The sequence below is a fragment of the Thunnus maccoyii genome, chromosome 6 (genome assembly GCF_910596095.1).
Source record: "Thunnus maccoyii chromosome 6, fThuMac1.1, whole genome shotgun sequence".
Lineage (NCBI taxonomy): Eukaryota > Metazoa > Chordata > Actinopteri > Scombriformes > Scombridae > Thunnus > Thunnus maccoyii.
The window spans coordinates 33,801,903-33,825,163 of record NC_056538.1 but is presented as its reverse complement, the minus strand read 5'-3'; the positions used below and the strand labels follow the sequence as shown (position 1 = coordinate 33,825,163).

General features: G+C 39.1%; 1 protein-coding gene across 1 annotated transcript; it reads left to right on the top strand.

Moving 5' to 3' along the window:
- Nucleotides 1-1,437: 1,437 nt before the first annotated feature.
- On the top strand, nt 1,438-23,224 carry LOC121898985 (protein phosphatase 1 regulatory subunit 14A-like). Its single transcript, XM_042414528.1, has 4 exons — nt 1,438-1,943; nt 18,864-18,944; nt 20,401-20,433; nt 21,384-23,224. The coding sequence occupies exons 1-4, from the start codon at nt 1,752-1,754 to the stop codon at nt 21,519-21,521; spliced, it is 444 nt and encodes a 147-aa protein (XP_042270462.1). The 5' UTR covers nt 1,438-1,751; the 3' UTR covers nt 21,522-23,224.
- Nucleotides 23,225-23,261: the final 37 nt, after the last annotated feature.

Genomic DNA, 23,261 nt, shown 5'->3' with positions numbered 1-23,261 from the left:
CTAGTTTAGTCCAGTGGTTCCCAACCTAGGGGTCGGGCCCCTCCAAAGGGTCAGCAGATAAATCTGAGGGGTGGTGAGATGATTAATGGGAGAGGAAAGAAGAAAAAACAAAGTTCTGATACACAAATCTGTTTTCAGTTTTTGGACTTTTTCTCTAATCTTTGATTTTTGCTGAAATATTGGATCATTTGAACATTTATTGAAATGAAAGCATGTGAGAAGTTTAGAGGGAAAAATCACTATTTGGTGGAGCTGTTAACAACTCATAGACATGTGAAATGTGACCCCGACTACACACTGCTTTTTGTAAGACGTCAAAAGACAAAAAGGTTGGAAACCACTGGTTTCATCTTTAACAATAGTAGCATCAAGTACAAGTACCTCAAAACTGTACTTAAATACAGTACTTGGTTACTTTCCTCTGGAGGCTGAGCGAAAACCAACATTTCATCATCATGAGTTTCACCTCATGTGACCCACCCTGCTGTCCACCAGGTGGCGCTGCTGCTCCTTCAGTCTCTGTCAGGTTTCTACAAGCTGCCGTGAATAGAAGGGGCACTAGGACCCGGTAAGACCCTCTCATGATGCATTTCATGTCTCCTCGTAAATTTCTAAATCTACAGGAGTGTGCATGCGTGTGTGTGTGTGTGTGTGTGTGTGTGTGTGTGTGTGTGTGTGGGCGGGGGGGGGGGGGGGTTCCAGTCAAAGGTCAGTGACAAAGGATTTAGAGTAATTTAATGTTAAGGATGTACATTTGTCATCTATATATATATATATATATATATATATATATATATATATATATATATTCATGCATCAAAATATGTTATAATGTGGTGAAAACATGTGTCCTATTTTTTATTTCAGTAAGTTTTTCGTTATCCCACATTAAATGTACAATACCAACAGTTATTCAGAGGTCTAGTCTTGTAATGCTTATTTTTTTTAGTTATTTTTAGGAGATCGTATTATTTCTAATATTAATATGTAATACAATTCATTACTATATTATTTGTAACATCAAAAACATTATAATTACTGAAATGACCAAACATGCACTTTGGCTGTTTGTATTGTATAATTTATGGTGATTTGGACGTTTCAGCCTCCTGATGAGTGTTTCAGCCTGAACTGTCCCACGTTAGGAGAGAAGACACATAAACTCAGACAGTTTGGCACAAGGAACACATTCATGTTTGCCATTTATTCACCGAGTCTCTTTACTGATGTGAGTAGAGAACACTTTAGGGATAATGGTAATAAATATATTGCTGAAGTGCTAATTGCAAAATTGGGGGGATGTTATAAGATGCAAAATGTAAAGTGAAGATTCATCTGTGTCATCAGTCTCAACTATTCCGACAGTCTGTGAACGCAGCACCGGCAGCGCGTGGCCCCCGCCCTGCTGCGGCCGTCAGTCTGCACGCGCCGCAGCGACTTACCGGTTCATCGTGACCGGACCTGCGTCTCTACTGTTTTCTGTTTTCACTCATTGTGTCACATCTGCTGCAGGATTCTATTTATTTATTTAAAAACATCAAAAAACAAGCAGAGAATTAATTTTCAGGAAGAAGAGAATTTAGGATTTTATTAATATTATTAGGCTGTTATTAGTAGTATTTGTAGTATTCTTATTAGTATTTTCTCTCTTTTACTGCAACTATTACGGATTTATTTTTTATAATATTTCTTATCTGGAAATTAAGAAACGTAGTTTTGCAGAACAGATTTTAGTGTCTGTGTCGGTCCTGATGGCGGCGAACCGGGTGGGGCGGCGGGTGAACCGGGTGTGCAGTAACCAGTCACCGACTCGTCCCGGCGGCGGGCGGGAGCCGCGGCGGCAGGCCCGGGTCACCGTCAAATACAACCGCAAGGAGCTGCAGCGGAGGCTGGACGTGGAGAAGTGGATCGACTGCGGGCTGGACGAGCTGTACCGGGGCAGGGTGAGTACTGCAGTACTACTGCATAAGGCAGCCTACTACTGAAAGTACTGCTGAAGGTACTGCTCAAAATACTGCTCAAAGTACTACAGAAAATAGTGCTGAAAATACTGCTGAAGTACTGCTCAAATTCTACAGAAAATACTGTTCAAAGTACTGCTGAAAGTTCAACTAATGAATACACTAATAAATAAGTAAAATGTATTTATAAAGTGCTTTTCATAGACAGTCACAAAGTGCTTTACATGAACGTGATGCAACATACGAAAAGAAGGAAATCATAACAGATGGGGAGATTAAAAAGTGCAAGATTAACAAACACAATACACACACACACACACACACACACACACACACCAAAAAAACCCACAAACTGCAGTAAAAAATGCACAATAAAAACATAACATGTTGCTGCCAGGTTAACACCTGTCTAAACAGATGAGTTTTTATCTGCTTTTTCAGCAGACTGTAAGGATGCGGGCATAGTTTAGGTGCAACGGCCTCAAAAACTCGATCATCAGGGGTCTTAAGGTGGTGTGTGTGTGTGGGACAGACAGCAAGTTTAACATGTTTGACCTCAGAGAGTGAGCTGATAACTGAGGCTGTAGTAGATCAGCCACATATGCAGGAGCCTGACTGTGCAAAGCTCTGAAGGTAAAGTGACTGAATCCTAAACTCAACAGGAAGAGAGACATGAGATTTAAGTATAGGAGTAATGTGAGGCCGTCTATTTGACCTGGCGAGGAGTCTTGCAGCAGCATTTTAGATTTTCTGCAGATGATCGAGGGCAGAGACACTAAGAGAGAAGAATAATATGTTACAGTAGTCAATGTGAGATGAGATAAAGGCGTGTATAAGCATCTCTAGTTCAGCTGTTGAAACTACAGATCTCAGTTTACTGATATTTCTTCAGTGGTAAAAACAAGATGTGGTACCCCTAAATTATACAGGTTGGAGTGGGCAGCGGAGACTAGCGGGGCTAAAAACCAGAACTTCGGTCTCATCAGCACTGAGCTGTAGAGACTTTCCTGCTGTCCAGTCTTTAATAGTGTTAATACAGTCCAGGAGCCTAGATAACACAGTGTTTCCTCTATATTCATTCAGCAGTGGTACATCACCATTGCAAAACTGTGAGCATCGCTGCTAAAATTTCACCTGACCCCCCCCCCCCCAAGGTAGCGCCGCCCCCCACCACCCCAAAGCAGTCAACCTAGTGGAGACACTGATAACTTCACTAGGTGTGATATCATCTGCAAATAAAGGATAATCACAGTAAATCTGTTTATGACCCGTCCTAAGGGCAGCAAATATAATAAAGAAAGAATAACAGAGGCCCCAGAACTGAACCTTGCGGGACACCATAAGACAGAAGAGAGGGATCAGACACAAGGTCAGTGAGATAAGATATAATGCTATGCCTGATATGCCCACCCAATCACATAACCTCTTAATCAGGATATGATGGTCTACTGCGTCGAACACCGAGCTGAGGTCAAGTAGAACTAATACAGAACAATCACCCACATCAGAGGACATTAAAATGTCATTAGAGACCCTCAGAAGAGCAGTTTCAGTAGACTACTGTTTCTGAAACCCAGACTGAAGCTCATCATAAATACAAGCCTCTCTAGCAAAACTTTTAAAAATAGAGAAGATGGTATTATATCCATTGAGCTTGAGGATAACTTCATTTCCTTATCAGTCCCATCAGATTTTGTAAGCTGACAGGTTGGAAAAAGTCCAGAACAGAAGGAGATAGAGAGGGGCTAGAGCTGGGAGGGAAAGTCCCTGGATGAATACTGGATCTAATAGCCATTAGCTTATCAACAAAGAAGGTAAGAAACTTGTTACAATCATTGCCAGAGAAAGATGGTAATGTAGAGGGCGGTGGTGAAACATTGTTATTTATAGTGTCAAATAAAATCTTAGGATTTCTTCTTGAAGAAGAAATTAAATGAGCAAAATAAGCAGTCTGCGCTTCCTTTATTAGTGCATTGAAAGACTATCAGAGATCTTTAAGATATAGGTGACACATCTCTAGCCCAGTGGCATAGTCATTCTATCCTGCGTCACTTAACACATTGTTAAGATTTGTATTAAAATCACATGAAATTGCGCTGAGAACTAATTAACTGTACTCTGAGTAATGATGCAGGAACGCAATGTTCTTTTAAGACTCAGAGAGTCAGCATTTACTACTGATGCTGGGACTGAAAGTATCAGCAAATTATACAAAATGTGGTGCAGGAGAAAGTACTCTGCTGCTGCTGGGACTTAAAGTATAGAATGATTAAATGTAGGACAGAGGCAGGCTGCATACTGCAGTACTACTGAAAGTACTGCTAAAAGTACTGCTGAAAGTACTGCTGAAAGTACTGCTGAAAGTAGGCTACTCCATCATTCATCCACTCTGTCACTTTTTTCAGGGGTGTGAAAATTTTTGCTTTTGTCTGTTTTAACTGAAAATCTTTGAGTTTTGTTTGTAACAAAACAGGAAAATCGAGGCTTAAACCTGTTTTCACTTTGATGTGACAGAAATTTTGTTCTCCTTTGAGGAAAAAACTGAAACCAAAATGGAGAAATTTATACTTAAAGTTCTTTGGTTTCATGATGGCGCCCCCTAGTTTTACGTTATTTCAATTAAATACGGTTCCATCATCTGATTACATAGCTGGAGTCTTTATTTCCATACGGCCAATCAAATCTTTGCATAAAGTGATGACATGTCGTTCTATCATCAATGGAGCAGATGGTCACACTGAGCCTGATTGCATCCTGCTACACAACACAAGAGCCACAGACTCTGAAGCTAACAACCACATTAGCTTCCTGCTAAAGTCTCCTTCTTATCTAACTTACTAACATGAACACATACCTTGTCCTGCAGCTTAGCTTGTTGAACAAGCCACCAAACTAACATTCACTGCTAATGTCAGTTAACAGCTATATAGATAATTAATAAATAAATAACAAGCTGCAGCACATTAAACATCATGTAAACATACCTGCAGATGCTACTTCAGACCCGTTAGATGCTGGTTTGGTTCTTACTCTTCAACACCACTGCTAACAACACCCTGTCTGTCTATGACTCATAGCTACAGCAGTTTGTTGACTTCGTCTGCCTTCATACGGTGTAACAGAATAAAGACAGACAGCATGCAGACATGAACACCCCCCCCCCCCCCCCCCCCAACATGCACAAAACTAATTAAAATCTATACTAAATAAAAATGTCCTGATCTTATTTTTAAAAGAAGATAGTGTTGGTGCAAACTTCAGTTCAGCAGGTGGATGTTCCAAGTTTAGGTGCATTTGGAGGAAATGACTCTAACCTGGAGGCCCTGACTTCAAACTGAATATAATTTAGTTAATATTGTGCTTACGGGGTGATATTACCTATATGTTTGTGCTTAATCAAGGTTCCATGCTCATTTTAATTGTCATTATACAATTTTTATTGAACAACGACATGCAGTTACAGCCCCCTCCACACTGCACACATAGACAATGTATTTATAAATTAAAATATTTTAAATTAGTATAGAATAAAACAATCAATTTGGCAATGAAATAGAACAAAATATATAAAGGTATAACTAAAGGAGACATTAAAACAGGAATATACAGCTACATAAACATTGGAAAGGTTTCAGTTATTTAAGGCAGAAACCATTACAAGTACTTTAGTAAATGTACTTAATTCACATAAGAAGACCAAAAATAAAACATATTTCAATGTAAATTTCACAGCTGCCACTAAGTGCTAAATCCATCTATATGACCAGATGTCTCGTCTTGTGTTAGACTGAAAAACAGTCGAGAGATTAGCAGCAGAGATGTTTCGACCCTGATGTCGTGTGAACATTTTCTATGTATTTGTGCTTTAATGGAGGAAGACGATAAAAAATGACCAAAACAAAGCGTGAGATGTTTCAGACCGGATCTCTCTCTGCAGTCGATGTTTGGTCAGAATAAAGACGACGTTCAGTAGAAACACAGAAATGTTCCTCAGCTTTGGTTTAAAGGTCAGTCAGACAAAACAGGAGCTGACAGCCGAACCACCGCTGCAGGGTGTGTGTGTGTGTGTGTGTGTGTGTGTGTGTGTGTGTGTGTGTGTGTGTGGTTTTCAGTTTCATGTCCCTGATCGCTCTAATGAGGAGAATTAACATCAAACACAGAGTGACACATAATCAGTGATTTGAGGAGAACGTGGACTCACAGTTTGATCTGTAAAGAGAATTAAATGAATCTTTAAAGATCCAGAAACATAATGACGTGACGTGAGCGGTGACAGCAGAGTGTTTCTGTGGAGAGACGAAGGAGAATTCAGCAGTGGACGCCTGCAGGTGTGTTTGTGTTATCAGACAGAATGTGTGAATAAGGTGGAGTCTGTAAACAGCACAGTTTGATTAATTAAGACATTTTATTAAATGAATTAACAGTAACTCTCCTACAATTTTAGGGAGATATCATTAAATAAATACTTCATTAATCTGGAGGGAAATTCATGTCACTGTGCTGAAGAAATCACACAGGCTACAAGTTAGTAGTGAAATAAATGTTGAATAGAAATAAACAGGCAGGGAACTCACCTTAGTGGTGAAATAAAAGAAGATGAACAATATAATCATGCAGTAAGTATAAACTAATAAAGGAACCACATTACATTTACTTTAAGTTAATGTAAAAGGAAACAGACATCAGCAAATTCAACGTTATCAATGAAGCACTAATAAAATGAACTTAGTGACAGTTCATTTGTCTCGGTTCATTTCATCTTTCTGCTTCTTTCATGAGAGGAGCTCATGTGGTTGGACTCCACCTGCTCGCTCTGTATTCTAACGATTATATTCATTATCAATTAATCTGTCGATTATTGTCTTGATTAATTGATTAGTTGTTTGATCCATAAAATATCAGAAAATGGTGAAAAATATGGATCAGTGTTTCCTAAAGTCCGAGATGACGTCATCATATGTCAAAGATATTCAGTTTACTGTCATAGAGACTCAAGAAACCAGGAAATATTCACATTTAAGGAGCTGGAATCAGAGAATTTTGGCATTTTGTCTTTAAAAAAATGACTCAAAGTGAATTATCAAAATAGTTGCCAATCAATTAAAATCGTTGCAGCTCTAGATTAGACTCTACCTGCATGTGTTCAGTCTCTCAGCTGTGTGCTGATGGTCACAAAAAGTCTGTGGTGGAAAGTAACTAAGTACATTTACTCAAGTACTGTATTTAAGTACAGTTTTGAGGTACTTGTACTTGATGCTACTTTATACTTCCACTCCACTACATTTCACAGGGAAATATTGTACTTTCTACTCCACTACATTTATTTGACAGCTTTAGTTACTTTTCAGATGAAGATTTGACACAATGGATAATATAACAAGCTTTTAAAATACAACACATTGTTAAAGATGAAACCAGTGGTTTCCAACCTTCCAGCCATACCTGTGGGTTTGTATAATGTTTATGTAACTGTATATTACCATTTTAATGTCTTCTTTAATGCTACTTTTATATATTTTGTTCTATTTATTGCCAAATTGATTTAACTGAAGTAAAAGATCTGAGTACTTCTTCCACTACGGTCAAAAGTGCCAAAAAAAAAAAAATGTAATGCCAAAAATAACGCCATATATCCGTTCATTTGGAAATCAGTAGCGTTTGCAGCCTCTCTGTGCACATGAGTCGACCTCTCTGTCATTGCCTGGGAAACTCTCGGTAGCACAGCTCCTTTTAAGGAATAGGACAGCGCGTTATGTGTGTGCATAGCGAGTGAGGTCTGACGCCGCCACCCCAAAACAGTTAACCTTGACATGCTCCTGTTTCTATAGCAACAGTCAAAGCTAATCTGTCTCTAACCTTAGCCAGGTAAACTTAAAGGTTCTCTGTGGAGTTTTGGTCCTCTAGTAGCACTATGGAGCGGTGATTTTATGAGTTTTGTTTGTTACATGCACACGTGCTTAAGGACACGTGTGCATGTTCACGTGAGCGTGATACATGTTCCTGCCAGTGGTTTCACATTATTCCACTGATCTACAGGTGGCTGTAATGAGCCAACAAATACTGCAAGCTAGTAAACATGGACTAAACAGTGCAGGATTTAAAATGTTTCAGCTCTGCAGATGTTTTATGATGAAGGAAAACATTCAACACTTTAGTTAGACCTGCTACTGTCCCTACTGCTCTTCATCAGACTCCAATTTTGGAGTTTTGGAGAGAAACACTGAATGTAAACAGAACTTTTGTTTGTTTGAAAGACGAATCAACACAAAGCTTTGACCAGAGCAAAGTCTGAGTTTCAACGTGACCAGACAGCTTCTTAAAGTCCTCCTCCACCTTATTCTCTGTGCAGAGTTTGTTTTCAAAGTTTCTCTAAGTTCACCTTAAATCTCAGTTTAACACCTGGACGCACCTGCAGGATTTATGACATCACAACTAATTTGGAGCCAATCGTGGTCCAGTATGATGTGGAGACTTAAAGCCTCCAGAGCACAAACACTGAGAAACTTTACAGCGAAGGAGGAGACATCTGGTGAAGCAGGAAAACTTTAGAAACCAACAATATTTACAGATTCTGGATTTTTACATGAAGGAGGAGATGATGGTTTATTTATAACAAGATAAATGAACTGTTTTGTGGGAAATTCATATTAGAGACATTGTTATTCACAGCAGTGTGTGTGGTTGTGTGTGCGTGTGTGTGTGTGTGTGTGTGTGTGTGTGTGTGTGTGTGTGTGTGTGTGTGTGTGTGTGTTTGTGCGCGTGTATGTGTGTTTGTGTGTGTGTGTATGTGTGTGTGTGTGTGTGTATGTGTGTGTGTGTGTGTGTGGTTGGTTGTGTGGGAACATTACAAATCAAACCTAACATATTTCCCATGGGATGCAAACACACACACACAGATTTGGGTCATCTGTTACCTTAAATGGAGTCCACAGTATCTAAATGCCAAAGGAAGTGTGTGTGTGTGTGTGTGTGTGTGTGTGTGTGTGTGTGTGTGTGTGTGTGTGTGTGTGTGTGTGTGTGTGTGTGAAAATACAGACGTTGTTTTCACCCAGATGTTTAGAATATTTTAAGCAAATTTCCACATTAATGGGAGTTAGAGTGGGTTTAATGGTCACAGACAGATGTCAGACGTTTGGCTTTCTAATTAGGGCCTGAGCCCCAAAGGGGTGAAGACCCTCTTGTATCTGTTCTGTTTGTTTCTTTCTTATTATTACACCACTTAAACCCTAAATTTGAGCCCCTAAACATGCTCAAAAACTCACCAAATTTGGCACGCACATCAGGTCTGGTGAATAATTTGATGAAATGTAAAAATTAACCCCCAAAGTGCCAAAATGTGCCCTATAGTGCCACCAATGTCACTAATATGGCCGCCACGGCCCGTAGGAATATCGTAGAGAGATCGAACCAAAACTCATTTATTTGTCTCATCAAGACCTACAAATCATATGCTGACACCCCTGACCTAAATCCAACAGGAAGTCCGCAATAAGCCCATCAATGTACGACTTTGTACAACCCCAAACAAACACTATCCCCTCCAAGGGCGTTATGGTATCGGCTTCAATCCTTGATCCATGACTTATGACACTGTGCTGAACAAAAGTTGTTAAAAACTTTGTAATAACTCGAACAGTTTTGAATTTATAAGCCCTGGAAGTTGCAGTGCCACATCGCACCTTACAATGTAAACCAATGGGGAGGCAATCTATGGGCATGGACTTTGTGTCAAACTGATGCTTCTGACATCTAAACTATAAGTCAGACCACTTTCAAACCTGTATCAATGGATTCGTGACAGCCAATGCAACAGCTGGCTTGTTGAAGCAGCCTGAAGGACTCTTTATACATCCATGGAAGGACTATGAAGGACTGTTGTTAAGCTAATGGGAGAAATTATCTGGACTGTGCAGCGCAGCAGCAGCAGGACACCGCCAGGGAGGCTGGAGAGAGAAGCAACCGGAGAAACAACCAGGAGAGTTAGCTTGTTTGTCATTGTTGCTAATGATATCAGACCGGTTAAGCAGCAGCCATAAAGTTCTGTTAACTAACAAACACGATGACCAACAGCCACAAATGGATGTTATGACATGAATACCTCATCTCCATGATAGAAAGAAGAAGACATCAGATAACGTGAGTCAGATACAGCTTCTCTCTCTCTGTCTCTTTGGTCGCTAATTTCATCTCTGATGGTTAAATGTCTCTATGTGGGGCTGTTGTGTGAATTTATCTCCTTAACAAGAATGCAGCATATATATATATATATATATATATATATATATATATGTATGTATATAATGTGTTGTGGGTAGTTTGCTTGTTGAAGTTACAGTGAGCTGTCTGGACTCACTCATTTATTTGGAATTGATCCCGTTTTTAATTGAGTGGTTGTTCAGTCACCTGTTGATGTTGATGTGATTAGTGAATGAGTGTGCAGGAGGTCTGGCTGCTGCTTCTGACAGTTTCTTTAGTATGTTTTTAAGCTGAGCCGTATATTGAGTAATAAGCTTAAAGTAACTAGAATAACAAGTGTTAACTAGTGGTACAATTGATCGTAGTTGATCCGTCATCCGTACAGATTAATTGCAAAATTTAATGTCTCATTTAAGACAATGTAAACAAACTGCTGTAAGTACAAGTCATGGGCAGACAGCGTGTCGCTAACAGGGATTTTGAAGGGTAACGATCAAACCAGCATCTAATGGGTCTGAAGTGATATCTGTAGGTATGTTTACATGCTGTTTGATGTGCTGCAGCTGAGGAGCTAACTAGCATCTAGCTGCTAACTGACGTTAGCTGTTTGTTTGGTGGCTCGTTCAACAAGCTGCAGGACAAGACGTGTGTTCATGTTTCTAAGTTATCATCAAGTTTTGATGATGTGGACAGAGGCTATTTCATTCACTACCGTGTTTAAAAGAGGAACTTATCATGCCTCATATTGCAATAATTGAGCATTGAATATTTCATATATTTTATTTTATTTAAACATTGGACATCTTAAATGTTGTTTGTCTTGAATGTTTTCATTTAAGACCATGGGCAAAAGTTCATTGCTGTTTCATGCTGTAAGTGTGTTACAGAATAAATAGAAAACAAAGTTTTATTTGTCTCCTCCTTTTTTTGGTGATCCTAAAAATGATCTGATCTGTGACTCAAATCTGTGATACGATCCAAACTGTGAGTTTTGTGATCCGTTGCACCCCTAGTGTTAACATGTCAGCTTTGTAGACTATATTTTGTATGTTGTGCACATAGATAAGAGTGTGTAAGTCATGTATTTGATACATGCATTAATACTTTCTGATGTGAACCTACACTTTTAGATCTGTGAATGTCTTTAGTGTTCAGTCTTTCTGGTATTCAGCACTGATCTGTTCCTGTATCATATTATAAGCTATGTGGTACTTTATGTATTTCTGTATACTAAGAAAATACATAGGTAACATGTAAAATCATGTGTAAATCATGTGATATCTTGTCTGTTTTTGATGAGAACATAAATCTGTTGTCACAGTAGAACAGTACTATAAATTTGAATTTCACTTTTTTGGTAAAATCATCTGAACCAGTCCATGGCTAAAATGAGCTCTTCTTTGTTTAGAAACAGACAATATTTTCTGGTTTCTTTAGTCCTCTATGACAGTAAATTGAATATTTTTGGATTGTTGACAAAACAAGACATCATCTTGATCTGATCCACTGGTCCACATTTTTTTTAACCATTTTGTGGACCAAACAACTAATAGATTAATCAAGAAAAAAAATCTGCAGATTAATTGATAATGAAAATCATTGTTAGTTGCAGCTCTACTACTGTTAGTGAAGCCATCCTGCTGTTCAGTTTGTATTTCATTCTCTAAACACAAGACTCTTGACTCTGCAGTGAGCTGTTCTGTTATCAGCTGCTCTAACAAGAAACTGTCAGCAGCCTCAGTTTTACTTTCAAAAATCTCCATGAAATCTTCATGTTTCAGTCACATTCTGACCGACCAGGTTCTGCTGAAGCCTGACTGATCCACCCACACGGGGCCGATGGTGAGCTGATCTCTGTTAGCTTGGTGCTAAAACGTTTCTCAGCCAAAATTCCACTTGCCACCAATTTTTTATTAGCTTAAATCACACTTTTATTCTGATTAAAAGGCAATAAATCATGAAGTTTGATGAATTAAAGAAAAAGCTGCTGGGTTTAATGAGCTAACTTTACCATCCAGACTGTGGAGGTCGAACAGAATCTGAACAGAAACGTCAGAATCAGTTTCAGACTTGTGTTTAGAGAATGAATAACTTCCACATTCGACTGCCGAGCGACATTAACACAAACATCTCTGCTTTCACTGTCGGTGTAAATGTGTTCAGTCCCTCTGACACCGCAGTAATGGCAGTGGGTCTTAAGAAGGAAACATAAATCAGCGGCCATTTTTTCTTAGAAAAATGGATTTTTAATTCATCTTAATTTTCAGAGCATAAATAGCTTTTATTTTTAAGTGTGTGAGTAGAAGTGCTTTTATCTTTCACTAAAGTCTAAAATGTGACTTTTATCAGTTTGATAAACATCAGTCTACCACATGTTCTGCTGCTACAGAGCGTGAGCATGAAAGTGACTCGCTGCCATTGAACACAGCAGGCTGAAGCTAAAGGTCGGACAGTGGAGGTAAACCACGCCCTGAGGAGGTTACTGCTGTAACTCTGGTTCTCTGCAGTCCAGACAACACTGATGAGGAGACACACATGTCATCACTCCATCAGTCTGGCTGCACCCCCCCTCCCCCCACCCCCCACCCCCCACCCAATCATCTGCTCCATCTCCTGAAGTCTCTTTAAACGCTGCTGAGTGGGTTTGATATACGACCCTGAACATCCAGGGAGGGTGGAGTTATTGACGTGTCAGAGATGGTAAAAGCTACATTAGGGGGGGAGTTGCAGATTGATGGAGAGGGGCGGGTTCTGGGGGGGGGGGGGGGGGGTTCGTCTTTGTTCGTCTCACACACACACACACACACACACACACACAGACATTACCTTACTACTATCTGGGGACAAATTACTGTGGTCTGTCTTCCCCCCTACATCCGTCTAATATGCATTAATATGTATTTGTGTGTGTGTGTATATGTGTGTGTGTGTCCGGTGGAAGGCGTGGTGTGTTTGGTGATAAATTGATAATCAGATCTGCCTGTTTGGTTCATTTCCTGTCAGAGACCCCATCTGGACACACACACACACACACACACACACACGCACCAACCCGCCACCAGCAGTTTCTGATGGGGTCTCAATGACGTTTAAAGGAACATTACAACATTCAAGTAAATCTTGTCTTTGGAGTTTTTCTCTTTTAATGGAGTCAGGCTAACAGTTTCCCTTCACTTCCAGTGTTTGTGCTAAGCTATGCTAAACACACTCTGTTCTGGACACAGAGAAGAAGGTGTGTTTCTTCCTGTATTATCATGAGTGTCACTTTGTCTGTGAGTTGATACTTAACGCAGCTTCAGTGTCTGATATTAAAGGATCATTCTGCTGATTTTCTCTATTTGTCTTCATGTTTGGATCCAAACCAACAATGAACTGATCTACTAACAAGTATTGTGTGTGTATCAAAGCCTGATATATCTTATTCCTCCGTTGTTGTGCAGACACTATTAAAAACACATCAGTGAGTCACACCGCTGCACTGGATGACATGTTCCTTCATCATGTTTAGAAACGGCTCCAGAGACTAATAACAGCATCATGTTTTCAGTCTCCAGTAGATGATTGAAAAGACTTGTAGAATATAAAGAAAGTGGAACATGAAAAATACAAAACTTTTGTTTGTGTGTTGACTCTCTAGTGTGAGAATGTATTTAGTTCTATTGTATTTAAAAATATATTTATATGATAATTTTTATAAATGACCATAGAATCTGTGTAAATAACAGTTACAGTCTAGATATTATTTTTACTTTTATCATTATATAATTCTGTACAGAGTTTCTATGTAGTTCAGTAGTTTAATATTAATATGTGATATACACACAGAGTTTATAACACATCCAGAATATAATATTTTGATCCTTTGTTGAGGATCTGTTTTAATATGAAGCCATAAAATAAATAATCAGTTCAATAAAAGGAAAGAAAAGAAGAGCGGAGGACAAAAAGACAGATGAGGAAGATGCTGACAGCTATTAGAGCTATTGATTGATGAAGACATCAGAGTGTCTGTGTGTGTGTGTGTGTGTGTGTGTGTGTGTGTGTGTGTGTGTGTGTGTGTGTGTGTGTGTGTGTGTGTGTGTGACGGGGGAGGGGACATAAAGGGAGGATGAGGAGGAGTTTTAAGGTCCCATATGTCACCAGTAAAAACACAAAAACATTCTCTGTAACAACAGCTGCAGTTTAAAGTGTAAAACTGTATTAAAGTTACACGTCTGTTTATTTTTTTAGGTTCAAGTTTTTTCTTTGGTTTTTATAGTTTGTAGTTTGTAGTTTTTATATTTCTTATATTGTATGTTATGTTTTTTTTTAAATAATTTACCAATAAATGGATTTTCTATCTATCTATTTTGTGTTTAAGTTTTATATGTTTTAGGGACTATTTTAAGATACTATAATTATAATTTCCAATTTAAAAATTTTACTAGTACAGTTTCATAACTGAAAAGTGAATCATTCTGCAGTGTTAATTATTTTCTTAAAATAAGATTCTTTTGTATATTTTGTTCCTCTCAGACTGGACAATGTTTATATTTATGAACCTTCTCATTCAGGGATTTAAAAAAAAAAAAAAAAATTACATTTTTAATTATGTCAATCTACAATTGAATTAATTTCAATTGAAACTTTATTGTCCTGGAAAAAGAAATTTGGGTCACAATAATAAAAAATCTCTTGTTTTTGATGTTCATCTCTCAGTGTGCAGCAACTGAACCATCTTCCCCCACAACACACACACACACACACACACACACACACACACACACACACACACACAGCAGGGAGTATTAACCCAGTGAGCTCAAATGGAGCCTTTATTATAGACGGTCAGCCAGAGATCAACACATAGATTAGTGTGTGTGTGTGTGTGTGTGTGTGTATGTGCCGACAGTCATTTAACAGTAATCCAGCCACACACACACACTGTCAGTCATCGGTTTCTCACCTCGTTATGACATCATGCTGATGTCAGACACATATAATCGCCAGGAGGCGGAGCTTAGCAGACAAAAGATGAAGTCAGTGATAAGAAAAAACAACTGCAATAATGCTGCTCTTTTCATTTATATCAACTTATCAAATAATATGGTGAATGTGGTTATTGTGCTTTTCATTATGAAGTTAATTCACTGGCTCTGTTTACAATCACATGTAGTTTCATTAATAGAAACATGACTCTGTCTAATAAATAAACAATGTCTTATTTCCATCTTTAATGCAGAAACAGCTGAGCTTTACTTCCTGGCAGATTGATGTGCAGTTCTTCTTGGGAGAGTATTAACAATTAACACAAAATAAGGATTTTTTTTTTAAAACCTGAAAACAAGCAGAGAGGGTTCAGGTGCTCTTTCAGCCCTGAGTAGTGACTTTCAGGCTCTATGTGGTTGCAGCAACATTCAGTAATAAAACCTGGAGCACAGTCCTCAAATCACTCACCGCTGCTGTGACGTTTATTACTGAGAACATGAGTCAGACGAGCGTATCGAAATGAATTATTACTCATCATCCAATGCAGCGGTGTGGCTCAATGACGTGTTTTTAATAGTTTGTGGACAACAATAGAAGAATAAGATATATCAGGCTTTGATACACACACGGTACTTGTTAGTAGATCAGTTCATTGTTGGTTTGGATCCAAACATGATGTAGAAAATCAGCAGAATGATCCTTTAAGTTGTTGACATGCTGTTTGTTCTGTCTGAACAATAAAAGTATGTGATGAAGAGTTTCTGTTTAGATTTTTGAGAAAGAAACTGATAACCAGCAGTTCAGGTAAAAGAAGATGCTGTGAGCTTTTAATCACCTTTAAATATTTTTTTTGTTATATAGTTTTGGGAGTATTATGAGCTGTTAATCGCCATGAATGATCCAAACTGCAGTGAATGATGAGTTATATGACGAGCAGGTGTAACCAATTAAAGCCTGGTGTGGATTAATTAGTGAATATAAATATTAAACTCCTGTTAAATCTCCCATTAGAGCTCACAGTTATTATACATCACAGTTTCTCTTCCTGCTGTGCATATATTGATTGATTGATTGATTGATTAATTATTTAAGTGTCCTGCACCTTTCTGGTTCCCAGCCCATATGGGAGACACTAGACAATAGTAACCAGGACGTCCACATGATGATCATGATGTGCAAACAGATTCAAACAGAGATTCAGTTTATATGACGGAGATGTAAAGACGGACTCAGTGTTCAGTCCTATAAATCTCCCCAAAACAAAAATCTCCACATTAAAAAGTCAACTCAACATATCAGCTCCAGACAAGTTGGATCTTTTCAAACTTAATTTTCTCAAGTCACCGTTCATTCATCCTCAACAACACCAAGATCACAAAAAACACATAAACGTTGCTCTTCAGGAACATTTATATCTGCTGGCAGTAAAGTACCAGATCTTACCAGAGCACTCAGGGACCTTTACGTTTTCTGTTTTCTGTAATTTTATATATTGTTTAGTAGTAATGATACATCATTTGCATTGTTTTATACACTCAGTGAGCACTTTATTAGGAACACCTGCACAGTCTAATACAATCTAATACAACAGCTCTGCTTTAAATTCTGCTTTTACAAAACTTTCAGTTTTTGTTGATGTTGTCGGAAAGGTGATAATCCTACTTTATGTTTATTATTGAGGTTATAGTGTGTTGGTGTACTAGAGAGCATTAGATTATTTAAATATTTCCTAATATTTTGTTCAGCCCATTAGGGGGACAAAATATCAGGAACACCACCTCCTCAGTAATAATGAAGAATTAAGGATTTTATATTAAGAATTTATGGCAGAGCTTGTTTTTCGGGAAACTAAATCACAGCAATCTATCTATCTGACATCAAGTGAGCTAATGACAACTGAAACGTATTGATTAGCATCAGCTGGTCGACCAGTCGTTTCTCGAACTGAACTGGTCCTTTAGTTTCCCTGTTACACTCAGCTATGTGCACGATCTGTAAACACACACACTCACACACATATACAAACACACACACACACATATACAAACACACACACAGTGAACTGATGTGAACTGTGGCTGGTTGTCGACCATATATGGGCAACAGACAGTAAAAACTGAAATAGCAGGAAACAGATGAGGGACAGTGTGTGTGTGTTTGTGTGTATCTGTTTGTCTGTGTGTGTGTGTGTGTGTGTGTGTGTATGTGTGTCTGTGGCATCCCTGGCATTTAAAGTTTAAAGAAAGGTCTCAGTGTGGCCTTTATATACAAACCCACAGATGAAAACATCAAATAGCTGTACACACCCCCTCTGCACTCTGAGTCTGTTTGTTGTTTGAAAAAGTTACATTTACTCAAGTACTGTACATAAGTACAATGTTGAGGTATTTGTACTTTACTTGAGTATTTCCATGTGATGCTACTTTCTACATTTCAGAGGGAAATATTGTACTTTCTACTCCACTACATTTATTTGACAGCTTTAGTTACTTTTCAGATGAAGATTTGACACAATGGATAATATAACAAGCTTTTAAAATACAACACATTGTTAAAGATGAAATCAGTGGTTTCCAACCTTTTTGTCTTTTGACGTCTTACAAAAAGCAGTGTGTAGTCGGGGTCACATTTCACATGTCTATGAGTTGTTAACAGCTCCACCAAATAGTGATTTTTCCCTCTAAACTTCTCACATGCTTTCATTTCAATAAATGTTCAAATGATCCAATATTTCAGCAAAAATCAAAGATTAGAGAAAAAGTCCAAAAACTGAAAACAGATTTGTGTATCAGAACTTTGTTTTTTCTTCTTTCCTCTCCCATTAATCATCTCACCACCCCTCAGATTTATCTGATGACCCTTTGGAGGGGCCCGACCCCTAGGTTGGGAACCACTGGACTAAACTAGCTAACTGTATATAAAGTAGTGTAAACTAGCTCCACCTCCAGCAGCTACAACAGTAACATGCTGCTCTAACACTGATGCTTCACTATTAATAATCTAATGATGTCATATATAATAATATATCAGTCAGAGGGACCAAACCACTACTTTTACTGCAATACTTTAACTACATCAAGCTCATAATACTTATGTACTTTTACTGCAATACTTTAACTACATCAAGCTCATAATACTTATGCACTTTTACTGCAATACTTTAACTACATCAAGCTCATAATACTTATGTACTTTTACTGCAATACTTTAACTACATCAAGCTCATAATACCTATGTACTTTTACTGCAATACTTTAACTACATCAAGCTCATAATACTTATGTACTTTTACTGCAGTAAAGTATCTGAATACTTCTTCCACTGCTGATGTTTACACTGCATCTCTTCTATTTTTAACAGATTTTTTGTCAAAGACCGTCATCAGAACATCTTTTCCTGGAGTTAAACAGATCCAGTATTTCCACAGACTTTGCAGCTTTTCAGCAACAGAACTACAAACATGGCTCCGCTGTTCTCGTCTTCACTGTACGAGCTGTGAGCTCCATCAGTCACCGTCTGTGGAAATACTGGATTTAAACGCTGGTTTCGTTTCAGGCAAAGATGTTCTGACCGCGAGCTTCTTTCTGAAACAACATGAAAGTCGCAGAAACAATCATGATGTGATAATTCTGTTGCAGATCGTCAAAAGTCCCAAAGAACAGCTGCTGTTTGGTTAAAACACATGATGTATGAAATGTTGTCAGTAAAAATGATTAACACGTCTGTGATGTTCTTCAGGAGGAGGAGATGCCAGAGGAGGTGAACATCGATGATCTGCTGGACCTGAAGACAGCTGAGGAGAGAACACAGAGACTGCAGGTAACAACACACCTGTCCACATGTCTGTCTGTCATTCTGTCATTCTGTCAGTTATTACCTGCACTCTAATAAGCTTAAGGAGCAGTGTGAGTACTTTTGCACCCTGGGTTTTGCCTCTCAGGCTTCATACAGTCTGTGCTTCCTGCTGAAGAGTTTTTTAGGTTTAAAAATATTTTATAAACTATCTATATATGTTCATTAATAATCAATGTTCTCCTAAAAGGATGCTAGAGTCAAACATCACCAGAGTAGTGAAGTGTGAGCAGCAGCTGGTCCTGAAGTGTTTTTCCTTGTTCTGCATTTTCACTTCATTTATTTCTTTAACGATCCCCTTGATGTTACGGAGCATTGAAACTCTCCTGATAACATAACAATCCTACAAGTTTATATTCTGACACCAGTTTACATTATTTACACTTTGTTCCTGTCTTTGAGAATACTACAATACCCATGAGCCTCGGCTGCTGTTGCTATGTAGAAGAAGCCAATCAGAGGTGTGAATAATTAATTCGAAATGCTTCTTCGCTGAAGTTGTAAACAAAATGTGTCGCCATGGTTACTAAATTCACTTCAAAAGTGAACTTATTTAGTCTGCAGATTGTTAAATCAGTTTTCTCAGCATAGTGATCTTTATCTTCTGTTCGCCGTTAGTAGTGCATGTGCCCGAATTTTAAGCTCTCTGATTGTTTGTTTCTTGCTGAAACGCACCTAGGGAGTCATAGTTAACTTTGACCCTGAAATTTTTATGTCCACAGTGTGGTAGCTTCGACTTTTTACTAAAGAACCAGATGTTTTCTAACACAGTTGTTCATCTTTTGTTGTGATGATTCAACCAGATGAGTTTCATGTTGATCCAAACTGTGGAAGAGAGAACCAAGAGCCATCATATAAAAGAAAAATGGACGAGATTTTTACTTCTGGACTCAGGGACACCTGAAATATCTCCTCCCGCCTCACAACTGTATTACATTTAAAGGACGAGTGCACAATGTTTCAAGTGTGACTTAAAACAACAGTCAGGAGCCCAAATGAACATTAAAGCTGTTTTTCTTGCTGTAATTATTCCTCCTGTTCATACTGACCATTAGAAGATCCCTTCATAATGAATTTACAATGGAAGTGATGGGGGACAAAATCCAGAGTCCTCCTTCTGTGCAAAAAATGTATTTAAGAGTTTATTTGAAGCTAATATGAAGCTTCAGCGTCCAAATGAGTCAAATCAAGTAGATATCTTTCAACGTTACAGTCTTTTTATTGTTCACTGTTTATATGGACACCTGACTGCTGCTTTAACACACACTGGAATCATTAAGGATGAAACTCTTTGTAGTAAAGATATAAATACAACATTAAAGGAAACTAAACATGATTATTAGTAGAGTTGAGGTTTACACAGTGTTTGTATTTTTTATACTCCTCACAGGGTCTCATGTGTTTTTGTTCTTTATGTTTCCAGGAGATCCTTCACTCCTGTAACAACAACACAGAGGTAAGACCACCACAACATTATGACAAGTATAGTTTTAATCTGTGTGTGATGAGGAGTAACAGATAGTTAACCACTCTAACAAAACATCAGTTCTCAGTGTTGATGTGAAGCAGATGTGAGGCATGTAAACACTCGTCCTGTTTACTGTTACTTTCACTGTATTTATTGGTGTTTGAACTGAACGTCAGCATTTCACATTAAAACTACAGCAGACCAGGACTGTACACACACTTTGTATTCATGTTTTATTGTTTCTACACTGTAGTCGTGAGATAAATGATATTACATTCAGCTGAGAAATAAACTTGAGATAACACTTATCTAACACAGATAAGGAGTTAATGAATTATTGGAGGGAAATTTGTCACAAAGCGAATAAAAAGTGAAAGAATAAAACTGCAAGATGAAATCTTACAAATATAAGATCTCTCTTTTGTTCATAAATTAATGTTTTCACTTTTTACATTAACTTCTTATGTTTTGAACCAGTCACTGATTGAACTGTTTTAAGACTTTGGTGACCGGTTTACATTTTCTCTAGTGCCACTATCAGTAAAAATTTTCCACTTGTGGAAGGTTCGCTTTTAGAGGCAACGGGCCCAGAGGGGGTGGGGGTTGGGGGAGGGGAACAAATCAAAGAAAAAATACATATAAATATGCAGTACATTTTGCATTTTGGATGTAGCATTCTACATTTAAATCAGTCTATAACAAATGAGTTATTGTGGGTTCTACAATGATGGCAATATATCTAAATAACAGAAGTGCTGCATGCATGTATTGTAACATGATGTATATAATGTTAATACTGTATAATAGTTAATAAATTATGTCAGAATTTTTATCTGCAGTTATCAAACTAGAAGAAAAGTCCTGAACATGTTGATGATAGAGGGGGGCGCTCACATGTAGACGTATTTAATGCTCCCTCGTCTGTTTCCTCTCTGCAGGTCTTCATCAGTGACTTACTTTTAAAACTTGAGGGTTTACAGAAGCAGGAGGATCTGCACAACGACGGCATCGACCTCCCTCAGCTCCACATCTACCCCACCCGCCCAGGATCAGCCGACAGAGAGGTGCTGCACTGAGACAGCAAGCGTACCCACACACCCCCAACCTGCAACACCTCTAACCAGGAGGGGCTGAACTAGAAAACAAACACACCTAATGTCTCCATCCATCTAACCTGTTATTCCCAACATCAGTGCTCCCGCTCCTCCTTCTCCCCTGTTGATGCTCCTCAAGTCGCTAATTTGGTCACCAAAGCCACAGCCTCCACCTGTTCTCTGGACCCCATGCCCACAGCCTTGGTCAAAGCATGCCTACCTACCCCGTACCCAATCATGGTGGACATTCCTCCGGATGACCTCACCAACTACCGGCTGATCTCCAACCTTCCTTTTCTCAGCAAAATCCTAGAAGGAGCAGTTTCTGCCCAACTCCATCAGCACATGTCTAACCATGAGCTCTATGATCCCCTTCAATCTGGCTTCAGAGCACACCATAGCATGGAGACCCCTCTCATCAATATCACTATTGACCTCCTCATCGCTGCTGTTTCTGGTCACATCAATAGTCTCATCCTGCTGGACCTCTCTGCAGCCTTCGACACAGTCTCCCACACCATCCTCCTCAACTACTCATCTGAATACCTAGACCTCACTGGTGCAGCTCTCTCCTGGTTAGAGAGCCAGTCATATCTCTCCAACAGGAAACAGTTTGCCACCATCAGATACTCCGGTTCCACACTGGCCCCTAAGGTTCTGTGCTTGGACCCTTCCTCTTTAATCTACATGCTCCCCCTTGGTCAGATCATCCGCCACCATGGTCCAAGCTTCCACTGCTATGCTGATGACACACAGCTGTATCTCAGCACTAAACCATCAGCTCAGCTCCCCACATGGTCTCTTGTCAACTGCCTGCACAAAATAAAAATCTGAATGTCATCTAATCTACTCAAGCTAGATAGCAACAAAACAGAGCTCATGGTTGTGGCTCCCAAGGCGCTGCTCTGGAAGGTTGGAGATCCTCTCTTCAATATGGATGAGTGCACCATCTGCCAGTCCCCAGACGTCTGCAACTTGGGTGTCATTCTGAACTCCACCCTCTCATTCCAGTCACACAACAAATCCCCAAAGTCGCTTTCTGCCACCTCAAAAACATCTCCAGACTCCAGCCATCACTCTTAGACTCCAGCTGAGCCCCTCATCCATACCTTTGTCACCTCCCATCTGGATTATTGCAATGGAGTCCTATATGGGGTACCCAGCAAAGCCCTGAACAGGCTCCAGTATGTGCAGGACTCAGCTGCCAGGGTAACTCACCTGCACCAAGCCCTGGCAGCACATCACCTCCACCTTCACTGGCTCCTGGTCAAGTCCTGCATCTCCTACAAAATCCTCCTCCTCACCTACAAGTCCCTCAATGCCCTTGCCCCCCATTACCTATCTGACCTTCTCTACCCTTATATCCCATCCCAGAATCGGCGGTCCTCAGACATGGGTATGTTCTCCACCCCCGCACCAGCCTGTGGACTTTTGGGGACAGAGCCTTCAATGTGGCAGCCCCCACCCTTTGGAACTCTCTCCCGGCAGAGATCTGCAACGCTGCATCTTTGAACATTGAAAACTTACCTGTTCACCAAGGCCTATCAAGTTAATTCTGTCATCCCCGGCAGTCATTGCTGTTATTATTTTCTGTTCTTGTATTATTTGTTTTGTCTGCCTCACTATGTGTAAAGCATCCTTCGGTCCCTTGAAAGGCGCTTTATAAATTAAAGTTATTATTATTATTATTATTATCATCACTCCACCCAATTATTTACATCC